We start from the raw sequence: 23,325 nt of genomic DNA, 5'->3' as shown, positions 1-23,325 counted from the left end.
CATGGGGAGGGGGTACTGATATGGACCATCCAGAGAGGAACACAAGCCCCTCTGCCACTCACACCCTACTTTGGCAACCACTACAGGTGGCTCACCCTATTTCCAGCAACCTTTAACCCCCCCTACCCCTGCCATGCCCTCCCTCACTCTCCCAGTTTCCCCTTCCCTGCCACTGTCTGGCAACGCAACTCCTCCTGTCTTAAATCTTGGCTCACCCATTCTGTTCCCAGTGTTGCCTCTCTGCTCCTCTTCCTCCCCTCTCTCCATCCCCTTTACCCTCCTCTGTTTGTTTGGCTGCTGCACAAATTCTGCCCCTCCGTCCTCTCCAATTTGCCTCCTTCCCCTCCCCTGCCCCGGTACCCTCGTTTTCAACAAGTAGCAAATTCTGAAGACCGTTAAGGGCAAAATGAGCACAAAGGATTCAGAAGGTGTCACTGAGATGCTCAAACTGCTTGAGAAGTGACATGCTCAGAAACAGCAAGGTAGGTAATTCTGCTGGGTTAGCCAATGTAGTTAATTTTGACACAACAGCTCCCTTGTAATTCTCTTCTTCAGGCTGTCTCCCCTCTCTCTCTTGGAGTCACTTAACAGCAGTTTAAGTTAAGAAGGTAGCTACTTGATGACTGAGACTCCTCTGGCTAATCTGCTGCTCCCTTGAATACCTGTTTCCTTAAAGGAGCCATGTCCTAGACAGCAGCTGGCTGATCCAGTCTTCCCTACCCCTAAAAGGGCACAGACTGCCCTGTTCACAGTATACTCCTTCCTACAAGCTCATGTACCACCAGTGTTACATAAACCATAGTTTGGGAACCACTGGTCTATTGCAACATGTCTGAGGCATAAAGAACTGCACATCGCAAAACAATGTTACCAATTTCCAAGAGTAGAAAAGCCTCTGTTCCTGTTTTGTTTTAAAAATGACTCGATTCAACACATTAAAGTTAAGGGCCAAATGGAATTTATTAGGGTTTGAGTACATGGTTAAAGTCACATGATCGAAAAAGATCAGTTTTTATAGTTACTGTGCAGGTTTTGCACCTCTGATTATATACCATGCCAACTCACAGCTTCCTCTTTTGTCAGGCATATTAATCTGAGCCTATTATGGAGCTCTGTACAGGGTTCTAAATATTATTTTAATTGCACTGTTGCCTGGATTTGAAAATGTTTTAGAACACAGCTTTTTAAAGTTAAATGCCCTCTCCACTTGCCTGACGTCTGTGTAATAGATTTGTTTTTTCCCCCCCAAAACTGACTTGCATACAGAACACCAAACTCATCTGGTGCTAATATTTTAGAATTGTTTCTCATTGGTTAAAATGTTTCCTCATTAAATCGTGCAGACTATTGACCTTTTTCTTACACAAGTGCTTTTTGTGTGAATGGCTTTCATTAGTCTGCTGCCATACTGTCTACTACTGCTGTTTCCCTCAGGCTTCACAAGCTAAGTAGAGTTGGAATGGGTAGGTATTCATATGAGAAGCCTCCAGAAAACAAACATGTTGTGGGAAATGGTGTTGATGATTCAATAGATGGCAATCTTTCCTCTAGATGGCAATCTTTCCTCTACGCTGCAGTCTTTTAGCCTTTGTCTCTACACAAGGTTTTTACCCACCCCTCCCCAAACCATGTAGACCCCTCAATCACGTGCTTATTTGTGCTTTGATCCCATGCTTGTTTGCGCAACTGGGGAGATGAGTTAAAGTTGGAACAGTTTGCACTGGTACTGGTATTTTTCACATCCCATCCTAAACTATTACCTAATGTTGTTTGTGTGCTATGAAACAGCTGCTGGTTTACCCCTGTCAAAGTCAGATTCAGGACTCACATAATTTGTCAGACCATTCTGTTTATTAGCAAAGCGCTTTGCTAATGCACCCAGATGTGAGCCCCTCTCTGAGGCTCAAGATAACTTATTTATACAGCTAAGCCAAAGCCAATTTAACATAAGAGACAAAAGAAAGCAGAAACTGACAAATATACATACATATCTTATTTGCATACTAACATTTACCAAACTCCTAGCTCAGTAGGAGCTCTAAGTTAATTAGTTTGAGGACCCATTGTCTCACACTCCTTAATGTTTCTCTTCCTGACAACTGTATTTCAACAAACCCTTCAAGTAGCATTTCTTTAATGAATTATAATTTCAATATAATTCATTCTACTTTCACAATGCCTCCTTTTGGTCAAGCTATGCAATGACCAACAATGACTGGGTTCCACATATCGATCGTTCTTTATCTCTTTGTTCATCAGTGATATTTGAAATCATCAAATTAGCACTCTGGTTTGGGGCAGCTATCTGTGTAGCATGCCTGACACAATTTTGGATACAACAGGAAAGTAACTGAAAACATACAAAAATTATTAGGATTCCAAACAGGAGAGTTAGGGCTCCCTAAAACAACCAGTTTCCTATGCCAGAGAAATTGAAAAGGTTACTTAGCCACTTCCATAAAGAACTTGGCTCTTCGTGGGGAAGATATGTGATTTGTTCTAAGTGGCTAGCACGAGCTATTACCTCATTGGTGTTGTCTGGTATATACACACAGCAGTCTTTTCCAATGAGAGCACAAGTCCCTCCTTTTGCCGCCAGCACTATGTCCAATGCCTGACGGTTTTGGAGGGCCATCTGTCGGATTGCCCTGTTTCTTTGCCCAGGGCTCTTAAACTTTCTCCGGTTTCATTTGCCATTATTTCAACTACTGCTTGTAACCTTAGGACCCTTTTTGCATGATGTATTACTCCCCGTAATGATATTAAGGAACTGCCAATGGCCTCTTCCCAGGTTAAGGGGCTTATGTTATTTACATACCATTGGGCATCTGTTAAGTCCCTTCTTTTTCACCTGAAATTGCGGAGGCGTTCTCGAGGGAAGGTTCCTAGCACTCGGAATTGTGGGAAGAGTCGGGCGGGATAACAGATTCCTGACCAATTAGCTGGTAGTGCGGTATAAGCTCTGGTCCCACACACCCAATGATGGCCTATTAAGGCCGGGAAGGGTCGGTTGCACCCATTTGTCATATAGGTGTTTGCAAAGGAGGAGTAGTGTCCCCCAAAGGGTACAGGGTAATTCTCCTTACGAGGAGTGGTGTTATTTGCATGACATTGAAAGATTGTATTGTTTTCACTAAGGTTACTGTAGGGGGAACATGAGATTGATTTCTCTGTTTGATCCCAGGTTGAGAAAAAATTCATATCTCCATACCTGGCCCGCCACTTTTTAGTTTTGTTTGAATAATCCCATACACCATTGGCCACAATATGCTGAAGGCAACAGCTTTTCCCCAGATCCAGCCCTGTCCCATTGCACACCCAACACCAATGACCTTTTTCCTCCACCACACTTATCCATTTAGATGCATTTAGTCCCACCGCTTCCCAAGTGTCATTGCTGTTCCATATTTTGTTAAATGGACGAGGCCCTCCAGTGAGGTCTGGGGACTTGAGTGGGATAGCCAGGACAGGAACACCAGTTTGAGAGTGGGCTGGGATGTGGCTGCAGACCCAGCAATTAGAAATATTAAGGGTCTGAGCTATCCACACCTGCTGCTGGATAAAAGAATTGTCATTGTGGTCTCCCCAGACCGTAAGATACCAGCCGCCGAGGAACAGGCAGAGGCGCATGTTGAAGGCAAGGCTCTTCTGGTTCTGACAACCTCAACTGAGGGAACCTCAGTCACGGTTTTACGCCCACCAGGCAGTAGGCGCTAGGCTCGCTACTGCTTTTTTTTTTTGTTCGTCGTCTGCTTCTGGCAACCCTTACGAGAGCGTAGATTGTAAGGTATTGCAGACTGTTCCTCTACGTCTTCTTCTGGAGTCAAAATTGACTCTGCGTTGTCCTGAGGTGATGATTGGTTCTCTGGGGATGGTGCCTTCTTACACTGTGAAGCGTGTATCCACGCTGTGATGCCAGATAGTTTAACAGCCGTCTGTGTAGTAAGCAGTACCTGATGAGGACCCTTCCACCGGGGCTCCAAGGCGTGCTTTCGATGATGGCGCCGTATGTAGACCCAATCACCTGGCTCGAGGTTGTGGCAAGCGTCGGAGGTGGGTTCCGTGGGCCAGGCGACTCGAACCTGTGAATGGAAGTGACTTACAGCTTGCATTAGTCCCTTGCAATGCTGAAGGAGCGCACTGTGAGTCAAGTTCAAATCTGGAACGGGAGCAATGGTAGTCATAGCTCGCATAGGGCGTCCCATAACAATTTCAAAAGGGACTTAATTTATGAATTTGGGATGGAGTGGATCTCATGTCCATAAGGGCTACTGGCCAGCTTAATCCTGTAGAGTCACAAATTTTAGCAAGCTTATTCTTAAGTACACCATTTGGTCTTTCAACTGCACCTGCACTCTGTGGGTGGTAGGGACAGTGCAACAGGTGTTTGATATGCAATATACGGTCCAGGTGTTGAACAAGTTGTCCAGTAAATGTGTACCCTGATCACTGGACAGAGTAGCAGGAATTCCCTTGGCAGGCATAATATGATTTAACAAACATTTGGCAACAGACAGTGAGTCAGCCTTGCGACAAGGAGAGGCTTCAATCCAACCAGAGAATAAACATACCATAACCAATATAAATTCATATTGTTGACACTTAGGCATTTGTGCAACAACAGTGCTTAAGGCAGGCCCCGGAACCCCTGGGCCACTTTTACAGGTTTACCAATATTATGGCTTTGGCAAATGGTACAGGCTGCACAGTGGTGGGCTGTAAAAGAGCTAAAATGGGGGGGCCCACCATCCTGTCTTTGTTACAGCAGAGACCATCCCCTCCTTTCCGACATGCGAAACACCGTGTAGCAGGGCAGCCAGAGATGGGTAGAGTGAAAAGGGGGCTACAAAGGCGCCAGCAGGCGAGCGCCAAAAGGATTCGGGATGTAGAGAGCAACCTTGGGCAACCCAGGATTCTTTCTCGGTTTCTGGGGCAGAGTCTTGGAGCAGGGTGAGGTCAGTGAGGGACCAGGAGGGTAAGAGGAGAGCAGAGAACAAGGGAATCAGACATTTCGACTAGACGCGCTGCAGCAGCCACAGCACGCAGGCAGGGGGGTAAGCCTTGGGCAACAGGGTCTAAAGTGGCAGAGAAATAAGCCACTGGGCGGTTCTTTTCTCCGTGTATCTGAGTGAGAACTCCAAGTGCACACCCAGATTGTTCGTGGCAGAAAAGGGTAAAAGGCTTAGAATAGTCAGGCAGCCCTAAGGCAGGGGCAGAAGCCAAACCCTGTTTGAGGGAAACAAAGGCAGAATTGGCCTCGGGGCCACAGCATGGGGTCAGGCACAGAGAATCGAGTGAGTTCCTGGAGAGGTTTTGCAAGGGAGGCATATTGGGGAATCCATTGTCTGCAAAATCCAGCCATGCCTAAAAACTTCCGGACCTGGCGTGGGGAGCGGGGTCAGGGAAAGCTAAGGATAGCTTGGACGCGGGTAGGAGACAGTGCACAGGAACCCTGGGAGAGGAGAAAGCCAAGGTATGTGACAGAAGCTTGACAGAGTTGTAGTTTAGAGCGAGAAGCTTTGTGACCCTTATTTGCTAGGGCAGTAAGGAGCACTGAAGAGTCAGTTTCAGAGGCAGACAATGAAAGGGAACAGAGGAGTAGATCATCTACATATTGGACTAGTGTGGACCTGGACGGGAAAGCAAGGTCTCGGGCTAATGCTTGGGAAAATATGATGGGCTTTCAGTATACCCCTGGGGCAGTGTGGTCCATGTGTACTGTTGCCCCTTGTAAGAAAAGGCAAACAGGAACTGGGAGTCAGGGTGAACCTGGACAGAAAAGAAAGCAGAGCACAAACCAACAACAGTAAAATGAGTTGCATCTGGTGGGATAGAAGCCAGAATCTTTGAGAGAGGCAAGTTTTGATTCTGTCCACCTATGATTTGCCTCTTCCCACCACTGCATGAAACAATCAACCTCTCCTTTTGCCAATTTAGTTTTAGGTTGGCCGAGTTTGTCTTTTAAGATGTCTACTCGGTCTTTGTCCCAAGATCCTAACAGTGGCCACTGAATTTTGGGATTCTCCTGAGTTAGCCTTTTGCATTCCCATACACATCCCCCCCTCCCCGCCCCGGTCAGCCTTTTGAAGCCATCCCCCACCCATGTCATGAGGTTTTCTGTTCATTAAAACACAAAAATGCTAGCAACAAGACAAACACCACAGACAAACAACACAAAACATAGATCCATGGTATTCTGAATTTTTCTTCCACTGGCGCCAGTTTGCTTGTAAAGTCTAAAAACAAAAGAAACAATTTCCACCCCCCTGGTGGGGACAGATTATTGCTTAATAATAATACCACTTTCTTTTACAAATTTCCTTGCTAATTGCAGGAAAAACAGAAGAATTACCTCCAGGCTGTCCTTATTTTGTTCTATAGTCGGGCTGTTCTATAGTCAGGCTAGTGAATTACCCCACTCACTGATCATTTATGAAATTCATGAGGTGGTGTACCTCAGTTTCCCCTCTTGTGCAACAGACCATGTTTGCAATAGTTTCTCTGCTGTACCAAGCTATAAGTTTATTCTCAGGTAATAGCTGAGACACAGCTTCAGACTTTAGCACTATACACACACACAAAATTCTCTTTTGCCTAACATCCCTTGCACTGTGATTACTCTTTTACACAACTGTACCCCGATTACACTTCCATCTTGTACAACTAGACACAACCAGGAGCAGCCAAGTTAAGTTCCAATAGAAACCCCTTACATCCTTTAGTGATTTTGATTACATTACCCAATAGTCAAACAATTTTGATCCGATTCTCTCTCTGCCTGCAGCAGTCCCTTATAGACCATTTCTGTGGGAAAAGGGCCCATTTTCCCTCAGAATAGCTGTAAAGGCTTCTGGGTACAGAAGCGTAGTGGTGGTAGTAGCCACTCTACCTGACCCCCTTAGCCTAGACCATTTTTCCAGAAATTTACAGGAGTCCGGACTCTTCCTAAAATACATAAACTGAGCCGGCGTTCCTTTAGGGAACTGTCCCGACTTAGAAGTCTGGTTACCCATAAAGGAGGACTTTACACACCAATCACACAAGAAGGAAAGTCGGGTTCGTCAGAGCGATGCCCGGTGCAACACACAAAAGGAGCCCACAGGCTACTGCCTCAATCGCCCTTGCTTTCACACCAAGGGTTTTACCTGAGGCGCAGTGCGGCTGCGATTGTGAAGATTTCACTCACTCAGACCGTGGGGACAGGAACCTTTTGGTCAGCCGATCCCCGGACGGAGATGGCGCCCGGACTCAAACACAGCACAGGGAGGATGGATAGACACAGAGACAAGACAGTCCTCAGTCCGGACAAAACACAGAAATAATTACCTGACCAGATTCCTGATGTCGGATCCCTACCAGAACAGAGTGAGAACCAACAGGTTTGATGGCGTAGACTTCACTGTGGTCATGCACCCTTCCGTTCTGGCGGAGGACCGCTCGGGCCAAATGCCCAGGTGCCGGCTTGCCACAGCCGCCTAAGAACAGTCAGGAGTCACACGGCCCCAGTGAAGATGGTTGCCATCTCGGTGGAACCTCCAAATTGTCAAAGTCAGATTCAGGACTCACATAATTTGTCAGACCACTCTGTTTATTAGCAAAGCGCTTTGCTAATGCACCCAGATGTGAGCCCCTCTCTGAGGCTCAAGATAGCTTATTTATACAGCTAAGCCAAAGCCAATTTAACATAAGAGACAAAAGAAAGCAGAAACTGACAAATATACATACATATCTTATTTGCATACTAACATTTACCAATCTCCTAGCTCAGTAGGAGCTCTAAGTTAATTAGTTTGAGGACCCATTGTCTCACACTCCTTAATGTTTCTCTTCCTGACAACTATATTTCAACAAACCCTTCAAGTAGCATTTCTTTAATGGATTATAATTTCAATATAATTCATTCTACTTTCACACCCCCTAATGGCATGGTGAAGTGACCTCTCTAAATCCCTTACCTACCATGCAATAGTGTTGTAATCTATAGTTAGTTAATGATTGTACAGTGTTTTGAAACCCACGGCTGAAAGGTGCTATATTTGTATTACTGTAGCACCTAGCAGCCCCAGTCCTGGACCAGGACCCCACTGTGCTAGGCACCGTACAAACTCAGGACAAAAAGACAGTCCCTGCTCCAAATAGCTTATAATCTATACCAGCCCTACGCCCTCTGGAGACTCCCCATACTGGGAGAATCCTCTTTGTGCTATTTGAGCATCCCAAAGGGAGCGGCACCTGGAAGAAAATGTTCCCTTAGCCTCTGGTGATCAGTGCACAGTCTAACACAAGTACAAAAGCTGGTCTGGAGAAGTAACAATAATTTATTTTTAAAATAAACATTGTTCTGTGTATCACTGTGCCAGAAAATGTTGTCCCTCAATGAGTCCTTCCCTTTTGACTTCAGGGGCAGTACTGGGGGTACAAGGAAAGCCAGATTCCCTTGCTGAACCAAAGGCTGCAGACTCTGCCTTTGCTCTTAGCAAGGCCTCTATCCTGGCGTTGTTTTTGTCTTACACCGAACTCTCAGTGATTTTAGTAGGAGTTCTGCATGAGGAATGCTCTCTGAAGATGACCCTGAAAATACAGTTCTGAAGAATATCTTCGAGAGAAATGGAAAAGATGGTCTAGTGAATTGGGTGCTAGTCTGAGACTTGTGGGTTTATTTTCCTGCTCAGTCACAGATTTCTTGTGTGTGTCCGTGGGCATGTCACTTAAGGTCAGATTTTTCCAAAGGCATTTAGGCACCTAAAGATACAGATAGGCACTTAGTGAGATTTTTTTGAAAGCACCTAACCAAGTTAAGTGTCTAACTCCTATTGATCTAAAGACCTTTTGAGGATCTGGGCCTCTGTGCTTCAGTTCCCCCTCTGTAAAACAGGGATAATATTACTTTCCTACCTCAGAGGCATTTTGTGAGGACAAATACATTAAAGATTGTGAGGTGCAATCTCACCATGGTAATGCAGGCAGAGCACGCCTTAGCTAGTGCATGGCAGAAATTGTGCTTAATTGTTTGAGGAAGAAAACGTAATATGTTTTGAATGAATATAAATGCAAGCATATCTTACCATCCGTCACTAATCATTCAGCCTTTCATTGACTTTTTACATTTGCTGCACCGTGTCTTTAATTTTGGTACCACCCTGAGCGAAAGTCATCCCTGAAGTGCTATTTTGAGGGTGTAAGTGGTGCCTAGACCTTGTGATGGCTCTCTGCACTGCATATGCATGTATGTATGTAGTTCTGCTGAATCCTAAGGCAATGATTTAATGAAAGGAAAATCTAAAAGAAAGTCTTTTGTCACAATATAGAAGATAAAAGAATGTTAAAGCCTCAAGTGTGCATGAAGTGAGCTTGGTGTGTCTGAGAGGTGAAGCTGGACATTGTTGGGGGCTTAGTGACACCAACCACGATACATCCTTGCACGGGTGGCTCATCCTCAGCATACGTCAGAGTAGCCATAATACTTTTCTAAGCTACACCAGCAGAAGCAGCTCCCTATGCTAACCCAGGATGGCAAGAGTACACTTCGGCTGTGCCTTGGCGCGCTCCCTGTGCTGGGGCAATGCTCAGATGTCTGTTTAAGGCAGCAGTAAGTCCACTTTGAGCCGCTGGAGGAGGGCAAAGGGGACTTACTGCAGAGCAGAATAGGGCCCTACCTGTATAGCTGAATTTGAAAGAGTTTGTTTTATCTTTCAGGAGACTATGTACATTGAAGAAAACACCTATAAGAATGATATGATCTCTTTGATTGTCTCTCTGAAAGAAAAGGTTGGGGCTTTGGCTAAAGCTCTGCGCATATTTGAGGTAAATATTTTGCTTTTCTCTGTGTCTTTAAAATGTCAGGACTTCCAGTGCTACCCCCCTGTTTTCAAATGATCCTGACTTAAGGGCTGGGGGGTGTTTCTTTTCTGGGGTCTAATTTTCCTTGATTACTTTCAGCTGAGAGATGACTTTTTAAAAAAAGCCCCTCAAAACCAACTCTTCAGTCACTTGTCCAAGGGTTAAAAAAAAATCTGAATTTTTCCCATTCTCAAAAAACGATTTAGCGAACAAAATGTACCCGAGAAGTAGTTGCATTTGACTAGCTTGTGGAGTGTGCCTGTGGATGTGTCCCTATATTTCCTACCTATGAATGTATACAGATTATAATCAGGCCTGATTCTTCACTTCCTTGCACCCTGTGTAGTCACTGACACTTGTACAAAGTGAGTGCATACTCTGTGTAAAATGCGATTGGATCAGAATGGCAGCATTTTACATCCACTTTGCAGAGGTGTTTAGCACTACACAAGATGTGAGGCAGTTGAGAATCAGGCCCAGGATATGGGATCCTGTGGGAAGAAAGGAGCTGCATTGCTGTTTAAAACGTCATCCATGCACATACATTTCCCCAAATGTCGTGGATAATGTTTAAAAAAAGCCCATGGAATTCGTGACACCTTTGACAGCCTTAGCTGTGACACATAGGGCTGTGAACATAATTCCAAGCAAATCCACTGGTTTCTTAGGTTTTTAGAACTTTAATATTAATCAATTGTTTCTTTGCGCAATTGTTTAGGCAGATTACTGTAACGAACTGCAGACTACATATTTTCTATTAGAAAATTGAATTGACTAGTAAATGAAAGGCATAGTACAAATGGAAACAATGTCCCAGGACATCTTCAATTCATTAAATGGAAGGGGAGTACATAACTATCAGAGCTAGTGTCAGCCTGTGAATTGCAGTATGGCCCTTTGACAGTATTTCCACTTCTTAGCGACATGCACGTCTGAGGGGTTGTTTACACATATAGTTGTTTCTCATTAACTAACTCCATGTGTGGACGTTTACACAGAGATACAGTGACTCTGCGCTGCTCCCAGGTGCCTGTCTCGGCACATTTGCCATGCTCTATTGATCCCATCCATATCCCTGTCCTGTGGTAAGAATAGGAACAAGAGAATGATCCTCATGATCTTATATGAGGAAAGACTTATGAATCTGGAGGGGGATGAGGCTATACTCAGCACTCTCCCTGTGACACCACCCCCAGCCCCCCGCCCTCTTCCCACCACAGCCATGACCATGGAACACCAGAGAGGCAGAGTCTGGACAGAGGGAATTCGACAGATGGGGGGCATGATGACATTTACACTCAGCCTACCCAGCCCTCACTTTCAATAGGAGTTCAGCCAAAGGAGCAGGTTTTCCATTTTTTTTTTTCACCCCTTCCACCGCATGAAGCAGAGGGGATGAAAACGGCTTTAGTGTTCAGGTTAGAAACAGCTTTGTTGGTCACATCTGTTTGACTCAATTGAGGGTGTACAGGGGACATCTTTTTTTCTTACTGGGGGAGCCTGTCTGCAGGCACCATGTCTGGCCTGGTGGTATTCCTTGGGCCCTTCTCAAAGGAGACTGCACATGGAAGAAATCTATGGATTTCTGGTTGTCTATGGGCATGTTTAAGCCTCCTTAATCTGTTCAAAACCATGCCACATTTGTGCATGAAATAGGGGGTGGGGAAAGCCAACACAAAGGCTACAAAATATGGTTCAAATGAAATTGTTCCTTGGAACTGAGCCTGCATTCTATGAATCTGTTGCCTACTAAAGCTAAGCCTAGTCCCCCACAGAGTTCTTCATATTGTGGTTCGAGGACCAGTGTGATGCATTTGGAGCTGCTCCGTAATAATTTATGACTATTGTGTGTTGGCCTGGCTATTGGCATGTTTTCTGTGTGGCTATATTGGGTTAAACCAACAGGCGAGAGTGTGTGGGGAGCGGGGGCGGGGGGAAACAAACAGGAAAGGAAAAGAATAGCTCCTGATAACTCCCAAGAGTTTGTGGAGAGTGATAGCTTTGGCATTGACCCTTCTCTATTAGCTGTGGTGATTTTTTGACTCCTCTTCAGCCAGCCTACAAAACTAGTTTGGACCAGGACAGGAAAAGGCCAGCTGTCACAGGCTGACTAGCCCCTTTGAGAGGGAGCAGGGTTCAGGGCATCTCTGACTACCTGCTGCTCAGCTGGGCTTAAGGGAAGGCACCTGGGGGCTGTAATATTTTGGTTGTTGAGGTTAGTGTGTGGGTGCTGGTGGCCTGTGATATACAGAAGGTCAGACTAGATGATCTGGTGGTCCATTCTGGTCTTAAACTTTGATTCACATGGGCCTTATAAAGGGAAAGACACCAGCAAGGAAAGGGCTGCCTGCTGACCCCTTCAGGCATAACATTAAAGAGATTGATTAGGGAGAAAAAGAAGAGAGTGAACCCGGCAAGAGGTAGCCAGAGTCCTGGGCTAGAGAAGCTTGTCTCCAGGCGAGTTCTGAGAAGGCAGCATCTGGGGACAGGTGGCAGGATGTATAATATTAAAAACACAGTTCTTAACATTAATCATAGAAAGTCATAGAATTGCAGGGCTAGAAGCGCCTGGAGAGATCATCTAGTCCCTTTCCTCTGCACTGAGACAGACAGGACGAAATAAACCTAGACCATTCCAGACAGGTGTTTTGTCTAACCTGTTCTTAACCTCCAGTGGTGGAGATTGCACAACCTCCCTTGGTAACCTGTTCCAGGGCTTATCTATCCTTCTGCAGTTTTTCCTAATAGCTAACCTAAGTCTTCCTTGCTACAGATAAAGCTAATTATTTCTTGGCCTGCTTTCAGTGGACATGGAGAACTGATCACCATCCTCTTTACAACAGCCCTTAAAATGTTGGAAGATTATCAGATCCCCACTCAAGACAAATAAAACTGGGCATGTTGAAACCTTTCCTCATAGGTCAGGTTTTCTCAACCTTTTATCATTTCTGTTGCTTTCCTCTGGATTCTTGCCAATTTGTTCACATTTTGTAAACTGTGGTGCCCCGAGCTGGACACAGTAGTCCAGCTGAGGCCTCACCAGTGTTGTGTGGAGCAGAAGAACTACCTCCTGTGTTCTTCACATGACATACCTGTTAATATACACCTGAATATTAATCTATTTTGCAACTGCTTCACATTGTTGGCTCATATTCAATGTGTGATCCATTATAACCCCCAGATCCTTTTCTGCAGTACAACTAGCTAAGCAGTTATTTCCCATTTTGTAGTTTGTGCATTTGAATTTTTTTCCCCTCCTAAGTGCAGTAATTTACACTTGTCTTTAGTGAATGTCATCTTGTTGATTTCAGACCAATTCTCCCATTTATCCAGGTTACTTGGAGTCTAATTCTGTCCTACTGAAGTGCTTGCAACCCCTCCCAGTTGATGTCATCCACAAATTGTATGAGTATACTCCCTAATGAAAATATTGACTAGTACTGGACCCAGGACAGATCCCTGCAGGACCCAACTAGATATGTCCTCCCAGTTTGACAGCAAACCATTAATAACTACTCTTTGATTATGGTTTTTCAACCAGTTGGGCACCCACTTTACCATAATTTCATCCAACCACATGTCCCTGGTTTAGAGAAGAAGCTTGTCTCCAGGGAGAGGGAGCACTCAGCATCTGGGGAAAGGTGGCAGGGAATATAATATGCTGAGACAAGACATTTGTCCTCCAGAAGGAGAACCTGGCGAGAGATCACCTGGCCACAAAGGTGGGGGGGGAAGTGGGATATTTAATCACTGAGCAGTATGGTTTAAAACCGTTCAAGGAAGAAGAGCCCAGGAATAGGTGAACTGTAAGAACTGTAAGGAGAGAGAGAGAGTGCTATTGTTGCTTGACATAAATAGGGTAAATCTCTCTGTTTTGGGGGGAGGAATGATAATGTAACCTTTTATTAATAAACAAGGCTGGCTTGGGCACAAACACAGGTAAGCCTGTTGTAATTCTTATATGGAGTCTGTAGTTCCATGGCCACCACTTGCCTCTACTTCCCTTTCCTCAGGGCCTTTAGGGATTCACAAAGTTGCTAGTCACCTTCTCAGCCCCAAATTCTTTAATTCACTCTCCACCAAGTTGGCAACAAAGCTTGTCAAAAACAGAACAAAGTCCCAAAACAATCCTCAATTCCAGAGCCATGCAATAGCCTCTCTTAGGCTTCCATAGCTTACTGGCAGGCCTCCTACCTCTGGTAGTCTCAAATACTCTCAGTCATACTCTTCCCTTGCCCCTTCCTGCTGCCTTTTATACTTTAATGATCTGATTTCTCTCAGGTGGCATTCATCTTGTAATCAGGGCTGGCTTGGCCCCAGGTTTTCTAGCCCACAGGGCAAGCCACCCTGTTACAGAGTCCCTAATGGGGAGGAGAGGAGGAAGGGACACTGCAGAGCCACACTTTGCCAGAAGGATGAATGGCAGGGTAGGCCTGTCCTATTACAGCCATGAGCATAGGATACCAAAAGATCTTTGGCATGTTTAAAAAGGAACATTGTGTCAAGAGAGGGGAAAGTTGTTTGTGGGAACCAGACTGCAACCCAGGCACCTGCTGGAGGTGTCAGAGGAATTAGGCCTGCTTAGGTTAATGGCAGGGGGCAGTAAGCCATTGTGTAATACAAGCATTAGTGTAGATGTTTGTTTTAAAATCAGTTTTCTCAAAAAGCTTTGTTCCTACAGTTAAACAAATGACATTTTGGTTTTAAGAAGGTGGTTTAGTCACTATATACCCCACTGGTCACAGAATCCTGAAGGGAAGAGTTGCAGAGGCCGATCCTATTCGAACCTGCTCGGTAAGCATGGTTGATGCACGGGGAACTGAAGCCCATGGCCCGGTCTAGGAATGGGAATATTGCAGAATTCCACCCTAGGGGAGGTAAGGGCATGAGGCCGGACACCTGAGGGGGTGCACTCAGAGCAACCCAAAAGGGGATAGAGGTGCAGATAGCCCTGCAACTGTGACACCAAATTTAAGGGAATCTCAATGTGCTTTTGGGGTGCACTGTATTTATTGTATGCAAAGAGCCCTCAAGGTCATGTCTGTGACTGAGGGACTGTCCATATGCACTGTTGTGTAATTTTGTGCTTTGAAACTGGGCTCTTGTTTTAGTACAATTCCCACTTGTATCTAGAAGTGGTATCTTTTGGTATCCTGTGTTCATGCACTGCACCCCTCCTATTAATAGGAATTGATATTTTATCTGTTAGAATATTACCACCAGATTTGAATAATTTCTATGTAATTGCTTCTATGCATCTGACTGCTTTAAATTCAAACCAGGTTTGGGTAGATCTGTTTTTTGTCTTATGTTTATTCCTGATTTATATTCTTTCAATCAGTTTTCAGAGCCAGGTCTGTGACTCTGAGAAGTGCAATCAGCCAACGTGGATAACCATTCTGGTCCCCAACAAAGGATGGGGTGCATGAGCAGGGTGACCATGTATCCCTTTAAACTGGGAATCTCTCGGTTTTCAGCAACAGGCTTAGAGCCATGTTCTTAGAAGTGCTGAGCATGCTCAGCTGGGACCAGATTTTCAAAGAGAGTTCGCTCCCATTTAGGCAGCAAAATAAATGGCCACATTTTCAGAAGACCTCAGGACATGGAGTGCAAATTGAGATGCTGAGCTCTCTTGAATATCTAGCCCTAGTGTTTTGTCCCATGCTTTATAAGTTGTGGGACAAAACGTCCAGGCCAGATGGAACACTAGAATGGTGCCCTGAAGGAGTCATCGACCAGCTGAGCTGATGAACCAGGCAGCAGGCTGGCTGAGTGCATGTGTTCCTCAAGCATCACTCAGTACCCAGTCCTGCTACCATTTGCTACCCGGCTCTACTTCCACCCCCAGAAGATGGTTTGAGCATTGGCCTGCTAAACCCAGGGTTGTGAGTTCAATCCTTGAGGGGGCCATTTGGGATCTGGGGCAAAAATTGGGGATTGGTCCTGCTTTGAGCAGGGGGTTGGACTAGATGACCTCCTGAGGTCCCTTCCAACCCTGGGATTCTATGAAGACTTCCCAGTGAGCCCCCCAACCCATCCTCCCCTGCAGGGTGAGCCAAATCCTCATGGAGTCAGAGGCTCATTCTTAAACTGAGCTGTGAATCCAGCTCCACCATTATAAGCAGGTGGTTACAAACCTAACCTGAGCCAGATTCTATGTATCCACTATCCCTGCCCCAGAGGTGAGTACCAGAATATATGGCAGTCCATTTGGGAGATGAAAGGAAGCCTGTTTCCCTGTCCTTATTTACTACAGTCCAAATCTAGTCCCCATTAAAGTAAAAGGGAGTCTTTCCCTTAACTTCAGTAAGCAGTGGATTGGTGATGATATTATGCCTGTGAGAACTGTTATTCGCCAAAATGTTTGTGGAAAGAGAAGTGCTGCAAATGTGTATCTGTGCACAAATATGCATGCAAATCTTCTTAAGGAACTGATATGGCTCCCATTAGTGTAACATCAGAGCACCTCACAATCTTTAATGTCTTCACAACACTGCTGTAAGTTAGGGAAGTACTATTCTCCTTATTTTCCAGAAGGGGAAAAGAATTGAGGCACAGAAAGACTGACTAAGTGACTTGCCCAAGATCACACAAGAAATCTCTGGAACTGAACAGAGTCCAGACTTCCTGTGTCCTAGGCTAGCCTCCTAACCATTGGACCATTCCTCTTCTGTGACACCCATGTGTCTGTTCTCAAGTACTCATGTCTCTCTCTCTCGGAAGTTGGGATCTGAAAGCTCTTTGTGGGTTTGGGAGTCAACCAGTCAGGTAGCAGAAGTAGTACCTTGTGACTAAGGTAACCAATCACATACCATCAATAGCTGCTGGTTCTGCCAGCCTTAGTCATGGTGAATAGTATTCATCCTGTCTTACTGATCTTAATGGGACTATGTAGAAAGCAAGGTACTGCCCCTTGTAAGTAAGGGTGGCAGAATCTGCTTTTATGCTGTAAAGAAACATGTAGGAAGTCACTAGTGGCTTTGACCACAAGAATGATTTTACAGTGTGGTAGACAATATATATATCCCTGTGCAGAAAATCATGGATGGATTAAATCAGGGGTGAAAGTAAGTTAGAGGACTTACCGGTACACCGGAGTCCTGCGCAGGGGCTGTGGCCTCAACCGGAAGAGGCAGGGCCTTAAATCCCGCTGCGGTAGTAGCGGCTGGGAGCCCGGGGCCCTTTAAATCACCCCCGACCTACCAGCTGCAGAGGCGGCTGGGAGCCCTGGGGCTCGGGGGTGATTTAAAGGGCCCAGGGCTCCAGCTGCCGCTACTGCAGCGGAGCCCCAGGCCCTTTAAATCACTGAGGAGCCCTGGGGGCTCCCGGCTACCACTGCTACCCCCGGGCTCTGGGCTCTGGCAGAGCTTTAAAGGGCCTGGGGCTCCGCTGTGGTAGCAACTGCCGGAGCCCTGAGCCCTTTAAATCCCTGCCTGAGCCCTGCTGCCCGAGCCCTGGGGTAGCGGTGGCTGGGCTCCATCGGGGATTTAAGGGGCCCTGGGGCTCCAGCCACCACTACTGCCCCAGCCCTTTAAATGCCCGCCGGAGCCCCACCGCTGCTACCCCAGGGCTTTGGCAGCAGGGCTCAGGTGGGGATTTAAAGGGCTTGGGGCTCCAGCCGCCGCTACCGCCCCGGCCCTTTAAATCCCCTCCGGAGCACCGCCGCTGCTACCCCAGGGCTTCAGCGGCAGGGATCAGGTGGGGATTTAAAGGGCCCCGGGAGGGTAGCGGGGGCTGGAGCTCCAGGGCCCTTTAAATCCCAGCCTGAGCCCTGCTGCCCGAGCCCCGGGGTAGTGGCAGCAGGGCTCTGGTGGGGATTTAAAGGGCCCCGGAGCTCCAGCCACTGCTACTGCCCCGGGGCCCTTTTAATCCCCGCCAGAGCCCTGCTGCCACTACCCCGGGGCTCAGGCAGCAGGGCTCAGGCCGGGATTTAAAGGGCCCCAGGGCAGTAGCAGCGGCTGGAGCTCCGGGGCCCTTTAAATCCCACGCCAGAGCCCTGCCGCCGCTACCCCAGGGCTTTAAATTGTCCTCTCAGAAAGCCGGTCCTGGTACAGTGCACCAGCTCTTACTAATATGCTGTACCGGGGCCTACCAGCTTACTTTCACCTCTGAATTAAATACTGGCCATGTGAAATAAGGAAAATCCTGCCCAGAGCCAGATGGATTAAAATGTTTACTAGTAAAAAAAAAAAAAAAATAGGGTGGAATAATATTGTAATGCTGACAGACCTGGTCATCGTCGGGTTTGAACCTGGGGTCACTGGAACTTAATGCATGAGCCTCTACTGCGTGAGCTAAAAGCCATATGACTGTTAGCTAAGGCTGTAGAGCAGACTCATTAATCTTTCTCTCTCTCTCTCTCTCTCAGTGGTCTTGACACAACACCACACCCAAGAGGTGTGTGGGTTACAGTATGATGCAAATTGTTACCTCACGTTCAAATAGAAATCACCCTGCTTTTGTTGAGTAATGTTCTTTTCACATCACAGAATCTCACCCTCAGGATCAGGTGCTGATCGCTTTGCTGGCGCAGTGCAGGACATTTGATTTACCTGGCTGTTCTCATGCAGTAGGTTGTTGCATCATGTGAGTAAAGATACTGGAACCTGGCCCAGAGGTAAATGGTAACACTGAGTCAGACCCTTTGCCTTCTGAGCCAACAAAGATGACTGTGGTAATTTTTTTCTGTTTAGGGAGTTAACTTTGTGGTCAACAAATAATGACCACTTTGAAGCTTATCTCTTTGACCATCATGAATGTACTGGGCTTTTGCTGAATTTTGGATTGTTTCCAAAACAAGAGGAAAAGCATACAGGTTACGCAGGCATGGGCACATTTTGCAAAGCAATCTGTCCCTAGAATTTAACTCAGTACGTTAGTGGGATAAATGGGACCTCTCCCACTTCAGCACACACACAACTCCCAGTATACCTATTTCCACTACAACAAGGACCAGCTATCAACCCTTCCTTTGCTGCTCTGATCTAGATACTGCAGAGGGGTCATTTCATAGCTTTTAACTTCAAGACAGAAAGCACTGTGACATACTGGGTTAGTGCTAACGAGAGCTGTGCAAATTATTGTGTTTTTTTCCCCCCCCAAAAACCTAAAATAAAAGGCGTTTCTCGGTGATACAAAAGATGAAAAATTATTAGTTTCAGGTCAGATGAAATGTTTCATTTCTATGTTGAGCATTTTGAATGCTTTTTCATTTTATTAAAAGCAAAGGACAATTAGAAATACCATTCACAAAACCACAGGAGGAGGTAGGCTCAGTTGTGACCTTGCCCTTGGTCCTGCGCAAGGGGCAGTGGCTAGCTCCTTTCTCTCAGGAGCAGACAAGGGAAACAGACTGTGACTCAAAGTAACTATCTGGTTCCTGGTTCTGCCGTGCTCCAGGAGGAGAGAAATCTGTACTAGCCTTACACCAAAGGCAGATTACTTCCCAGGGCATGTTGGCTCAGTTTAACTGGCTGCCACACGAAAATGGGCAGGGCGGTTGGGAGAAGGGGCAGAGCCCTGTGTGCTTTGCACAAAGTTGCATGATTCATGGCTGTTTAATTTGTATTTAATACATTCAGCAAACTCTGATCTCATGGGCTTTGGCACTTAGACACTGCTGTGATGAGTGCCTGAGGACAGAGGGTCTCAGAATGGTTGTCACAACTCCCCAGAAATGTCAGGAGGTTGTGACCACTCTGCCCTTCCCGCACTGCTGAATGGAAGGGTTCCTGACTAGATATCAGCTAGACAAGAGGGGTGTCATGGAGGGGTGAGGGTGGGGTCCCTGTAGGGGAAAGGGGGTTGCAGTAAGGAGACAATTGAGAATCCCTGCCTTAAACAAACAGAGCCTAAACGAACTCTCCCTGACCAAAATGAAAGTCTCTGCATTGACTTTGAGGAAGCTATTCAAAAGCACAAATGGCAATTAGGCTCCTAACTCTCATTGACTCTCAATGGGAATCAACTGCTTAACTGTCATGTGTGCTTTTTGAAAACCTTCCCTTTTAATGGGACTTGAATGTAGCCCACAGCTAGTCAGGGTTAAAAACTGCAGCACATCATTTTATATAAAGCTGGTAAGAAAGAGCATGTAAATGTTCACTCTGGGAGTATTTACTCAGTGTCCGAGTGAAAATTCAGTAGTTATGCAACCACCTTGTAGGAACGTCATGATGGGTCCGAGGTCGCTTAGTGACAAGGGCCACGGAAACAAGCTACAGATGGTTGTTTATAGCTGTTCTTGGTTTTTAAGAATCGAGTACAGGGGCGTGTGGTAGCTCACAGAGGGAAGACACAAATGTGCTGTTGGAAACAGTAGCCTAGAACTATCGCTCCCCCTTAAGGCTTCCTAATAGAGTTGTGAAAAACATGTGTGAAAATGGAACCTCTCTAATGATCTTTTGTTAAAAGACTTGTTAAGGATGGGCCAACGTCTACCACCAGTGACACCTGCGATATTGTCAACTCCAGTCATTCAAAAACCATGAGACTGATTTCCCCCCCCCCCCCCAAAAAAAATCCTGACTTTGTCTTAAAAATCATGAGACTTTTAAAAATCATGTTTTCAGGCTTTTTTCTGCAACCATGAAGGCTAGATGCTTGCTTTTCCCCCACCCACCCCCTGTAAGGAAGGTAAAATTTTAAGCTCCAGGAGTGAGGCCTTTAAGCAAAACAATAACTGCGGTGAGACTCAGGCTAAAATCATGGGAACTGGCAACCCCACTGAAGACTGAAGGGTTGCATAGCGCAAAGTGAGAGCTATCATTGACCCTAACGGTGAAATCTGTTATAACTGGTTACTACATGATAATGCTGAACTTATAAATGGCAAGTGTTGTGCCTTTAAATAAATGCAAGGCAGACAGCTATACGCTTACAAGCATCTCTGCAACGGAGCAACTCTGACAGGGGACTCACTCATGTGCTGAAGCCCCTTTCAGTTGGCCAAATAATCATAAAGGAGCCATAAATCCCACGTATGGAAGACCCCCATGCAGCAGGTTTTCCACAGCAGGCTGAAGGCAGGAGGAGGGCCTGCTGAGGTAGGAGGGGGACTGGCCAGGGTGTGCCCACCCCTGGGGGATTCTGCACAGCCGCAATCGGAGAGAGGAGCAATTGCAGCAAGGGCACAAGTTAGTCTGAACCCTGTGCTGAATTGGCCCCTGTTGTTCCTGAATAGGGGAGATGCAAGATGTCCCCTCTCTGTCCCTGTGCTAGCACTGGCACAAGGGTGAATCTGAGCCAGGGGCATTAGGCGTTAAGGTGTGAACTACAGTGTTGTCAACCCCAAACATTCAAAAATCATGACTTGGGCCCCAAAATCATGAGATTGGCTTAAAAATAATGAGGGTGTTTTTGTTTGTTTTTTTTTAAGAAATAATACACCCGAGGAGGTGTATTTTTTATTTGCCTTCTGGTTTCTGAGCTTTTAGAGGATACTCATGTCAAGTTTACAAGCTTTTGTCTGCAACCAGGAGGGCTAAAAACATCTTTTTTAAAAAACCACTAACCCCCAAATTCTCCTTTTGGCTCCAGGAGCTGGAGCTTTAAGTAAAACATCAAATATCATGAGACCAACAATAAAATTGCAAGAACTGGCAACACAGACTACGTCCTACTGAGTTCATATAAAATATAATTACAATACCATCAGGAGACACCAGGTGGGGAAGTTGTACCAAAATGAAGTTGGGTGCTGAATAGAAACTCAAGTAACAGAGCTGCTGTAAATATTTTGAAGTGAAAGTGTTTATTACCAACACAAAACATCATTCTGCAAAACTACCAATTGGGAAGGGTCAATTTCTGTGACTGAACTTCTGTTTCTAAAACAACAGTGATTGTAACTTACATTTATATGGCTTCAAAAGGATCCCAAAGCACTCTTTACAAAATGGCAACCATATATATCTATATAATACACACATGATTTTCTTTGCCCATTGCTGAGACGCAGGCACCTCTTGAATGAAAGGCAAAAATTGTTTGTGAGTACATAACACTACATCCTCGAGTCTGTTGTTTTGCATTATACAAGATGTTAGGACAGGAAGTGAAGAATGCCCTCCTCAGAGCTGAAGGAAGCATGTCTCTTTCACCAACAGAAGGTGGTCCAGTCAACGATATTACCTCACCCAACTCTTCTTACTCAAACCTGGGGCCAACATGGCTACAACAACTATGCAAGCAACTGTCTTATAAGAACAGTTTTTCTGTATTGTGTTCCTCTGAGCAAACTACTGATTGTAAGAGAAATGGACATAAGAAATACAGATCAGTTTTGTTTACAATGTACTCAGTAACAGATGTTTTTGTAGTTAAGAGCACTGGTTTTAATAGAAATGAAAATAAAATGTGAACAGCTAATTGTGTGTGTATATATTGCTAAGGATAGGCAAAGTTACATAATTCATAATGGGATATATACAGTTCAAAAGCTACACCGTCAATCATTGTTCTTTTCAGATGATAGTTTGAAATAAAGGTATTGCTTTCTGACATCAGATTGTAATTCAGGGTGAATTTTGACCCTGAGTAATTTAAGCACCATGGGCCTTTAATGCATCAGAATTTCAGATCACTTGGACCGCATTCTGCCCCAGAGTCTCTGCTATGCCCAGTGTCTGCTGAGCATGGAGCAGACTGGTGGAGAGAGGGCTACCAGACAGCTGGCTGCCCCTCTGTGTTTCTGAGGTTGGTTCATGGCTGGCCCTATACAGATTAGGGCATTGTAGAGCCTGATTTAAACTCTGCCAGGCAAGCATAATTACTGTCCTCCCCCCCCCCCCCGCCCTTCCCATCTGTTCCTGACATACAGTCTGTACAGAGATGATGGGAGTGGAGAAGGAGCTGCCTGTGCCAGATTTATACAAGCTAAGGACTGAAGAATTATTAGATGGCCAAATGTGACCAATTTCTGGCCTCTACTCCTGGATCAGTGTAGAAGTGCAGAGAAGGGGGAGAGAACCTGGTCTCACTTATGCTGATGCAAATTCAGAATAGCTTCTCTGATTTCAGTGGAGTTATTCCAGAATTACATGGGTGTAAAGGAGGTGGAAATCTGATTTGGTGAGTATACGTCCTCTTTTAGTCTGACCAAAAGAAACCCACATGAGCCTCTTCTGCCTCCCTGGTGAACTAGAAACAATCTGCTGTACAACACGATAGCAGATCAATAGGTATTTCCTCTGTATTTGTGCATTAGTGATACAGCTGGATGAGTAGAACTTGAGAGGACAGGCTACTATAATAAGCAAAATAGCTCCTTCTGCTTTTTACATCAGGCCAGAATGCACCAGGACCAGTGTGGGTGGATAAAACACGGAGAAGGTATAAAACAGCCCTCCCACCCTAGTCCTGCATCTTGGGTCCCTTTGGGCTTCAAGACCCTGCACCCCAGGCTCAAGACTTTTCAAGGGGAATGAGGCCAGGATAGCAGGGCTGACCTGTCACTAGAGTGGCACGCGTGCTGGCTGCCTGCTC

At 45.7% G+C, this 23,325-nt stretch overlaps 1 protein-coding gene across 1 annotated transcript in view; it reads left to right on the top strand.

Annotated features, from left to right (window-relative positions):
* The first annotated feature begins 9,701 nt into the window (after positions 1 to 9,701).
* Positions 9,702 to 23,325, top strand: part of PAH (phenylalanine hydroxylase) — a 46,901-nt gene continuing 33,277 nt past the window's right edge. Inside the window, exon 1 of the mRNA XM_074949740.1 lies at positions 9,702 to 9,804. Within this exon, the coding sequence (XP_074805841.1) occupies positions 9,703 to 9,804 (102 nt within the window). The 5' untranslated portion in view covers position 9,702. The remainder of the gene's footprint in view (positions 9,805 to 23,325) is intronic.

This window comes from Natator depressus, chromosome 1, assembly GCF_965152275.1.
Source record: "Natator depressus isolate rNatDep1 chromosome 1, rNatDep2.hap1, whole genome shotgun sequence".
Lineage (NCBI taxonomy): Eukaryota > Metazoa > Chordata > Testudines > Cheloniidae > Natator > Natator depressus.
The sequence above is the reverse complement of the archived record's forward strand: the minus strand, read 5'-3'. Positions and strand labels throughout refer to the sequence as shown.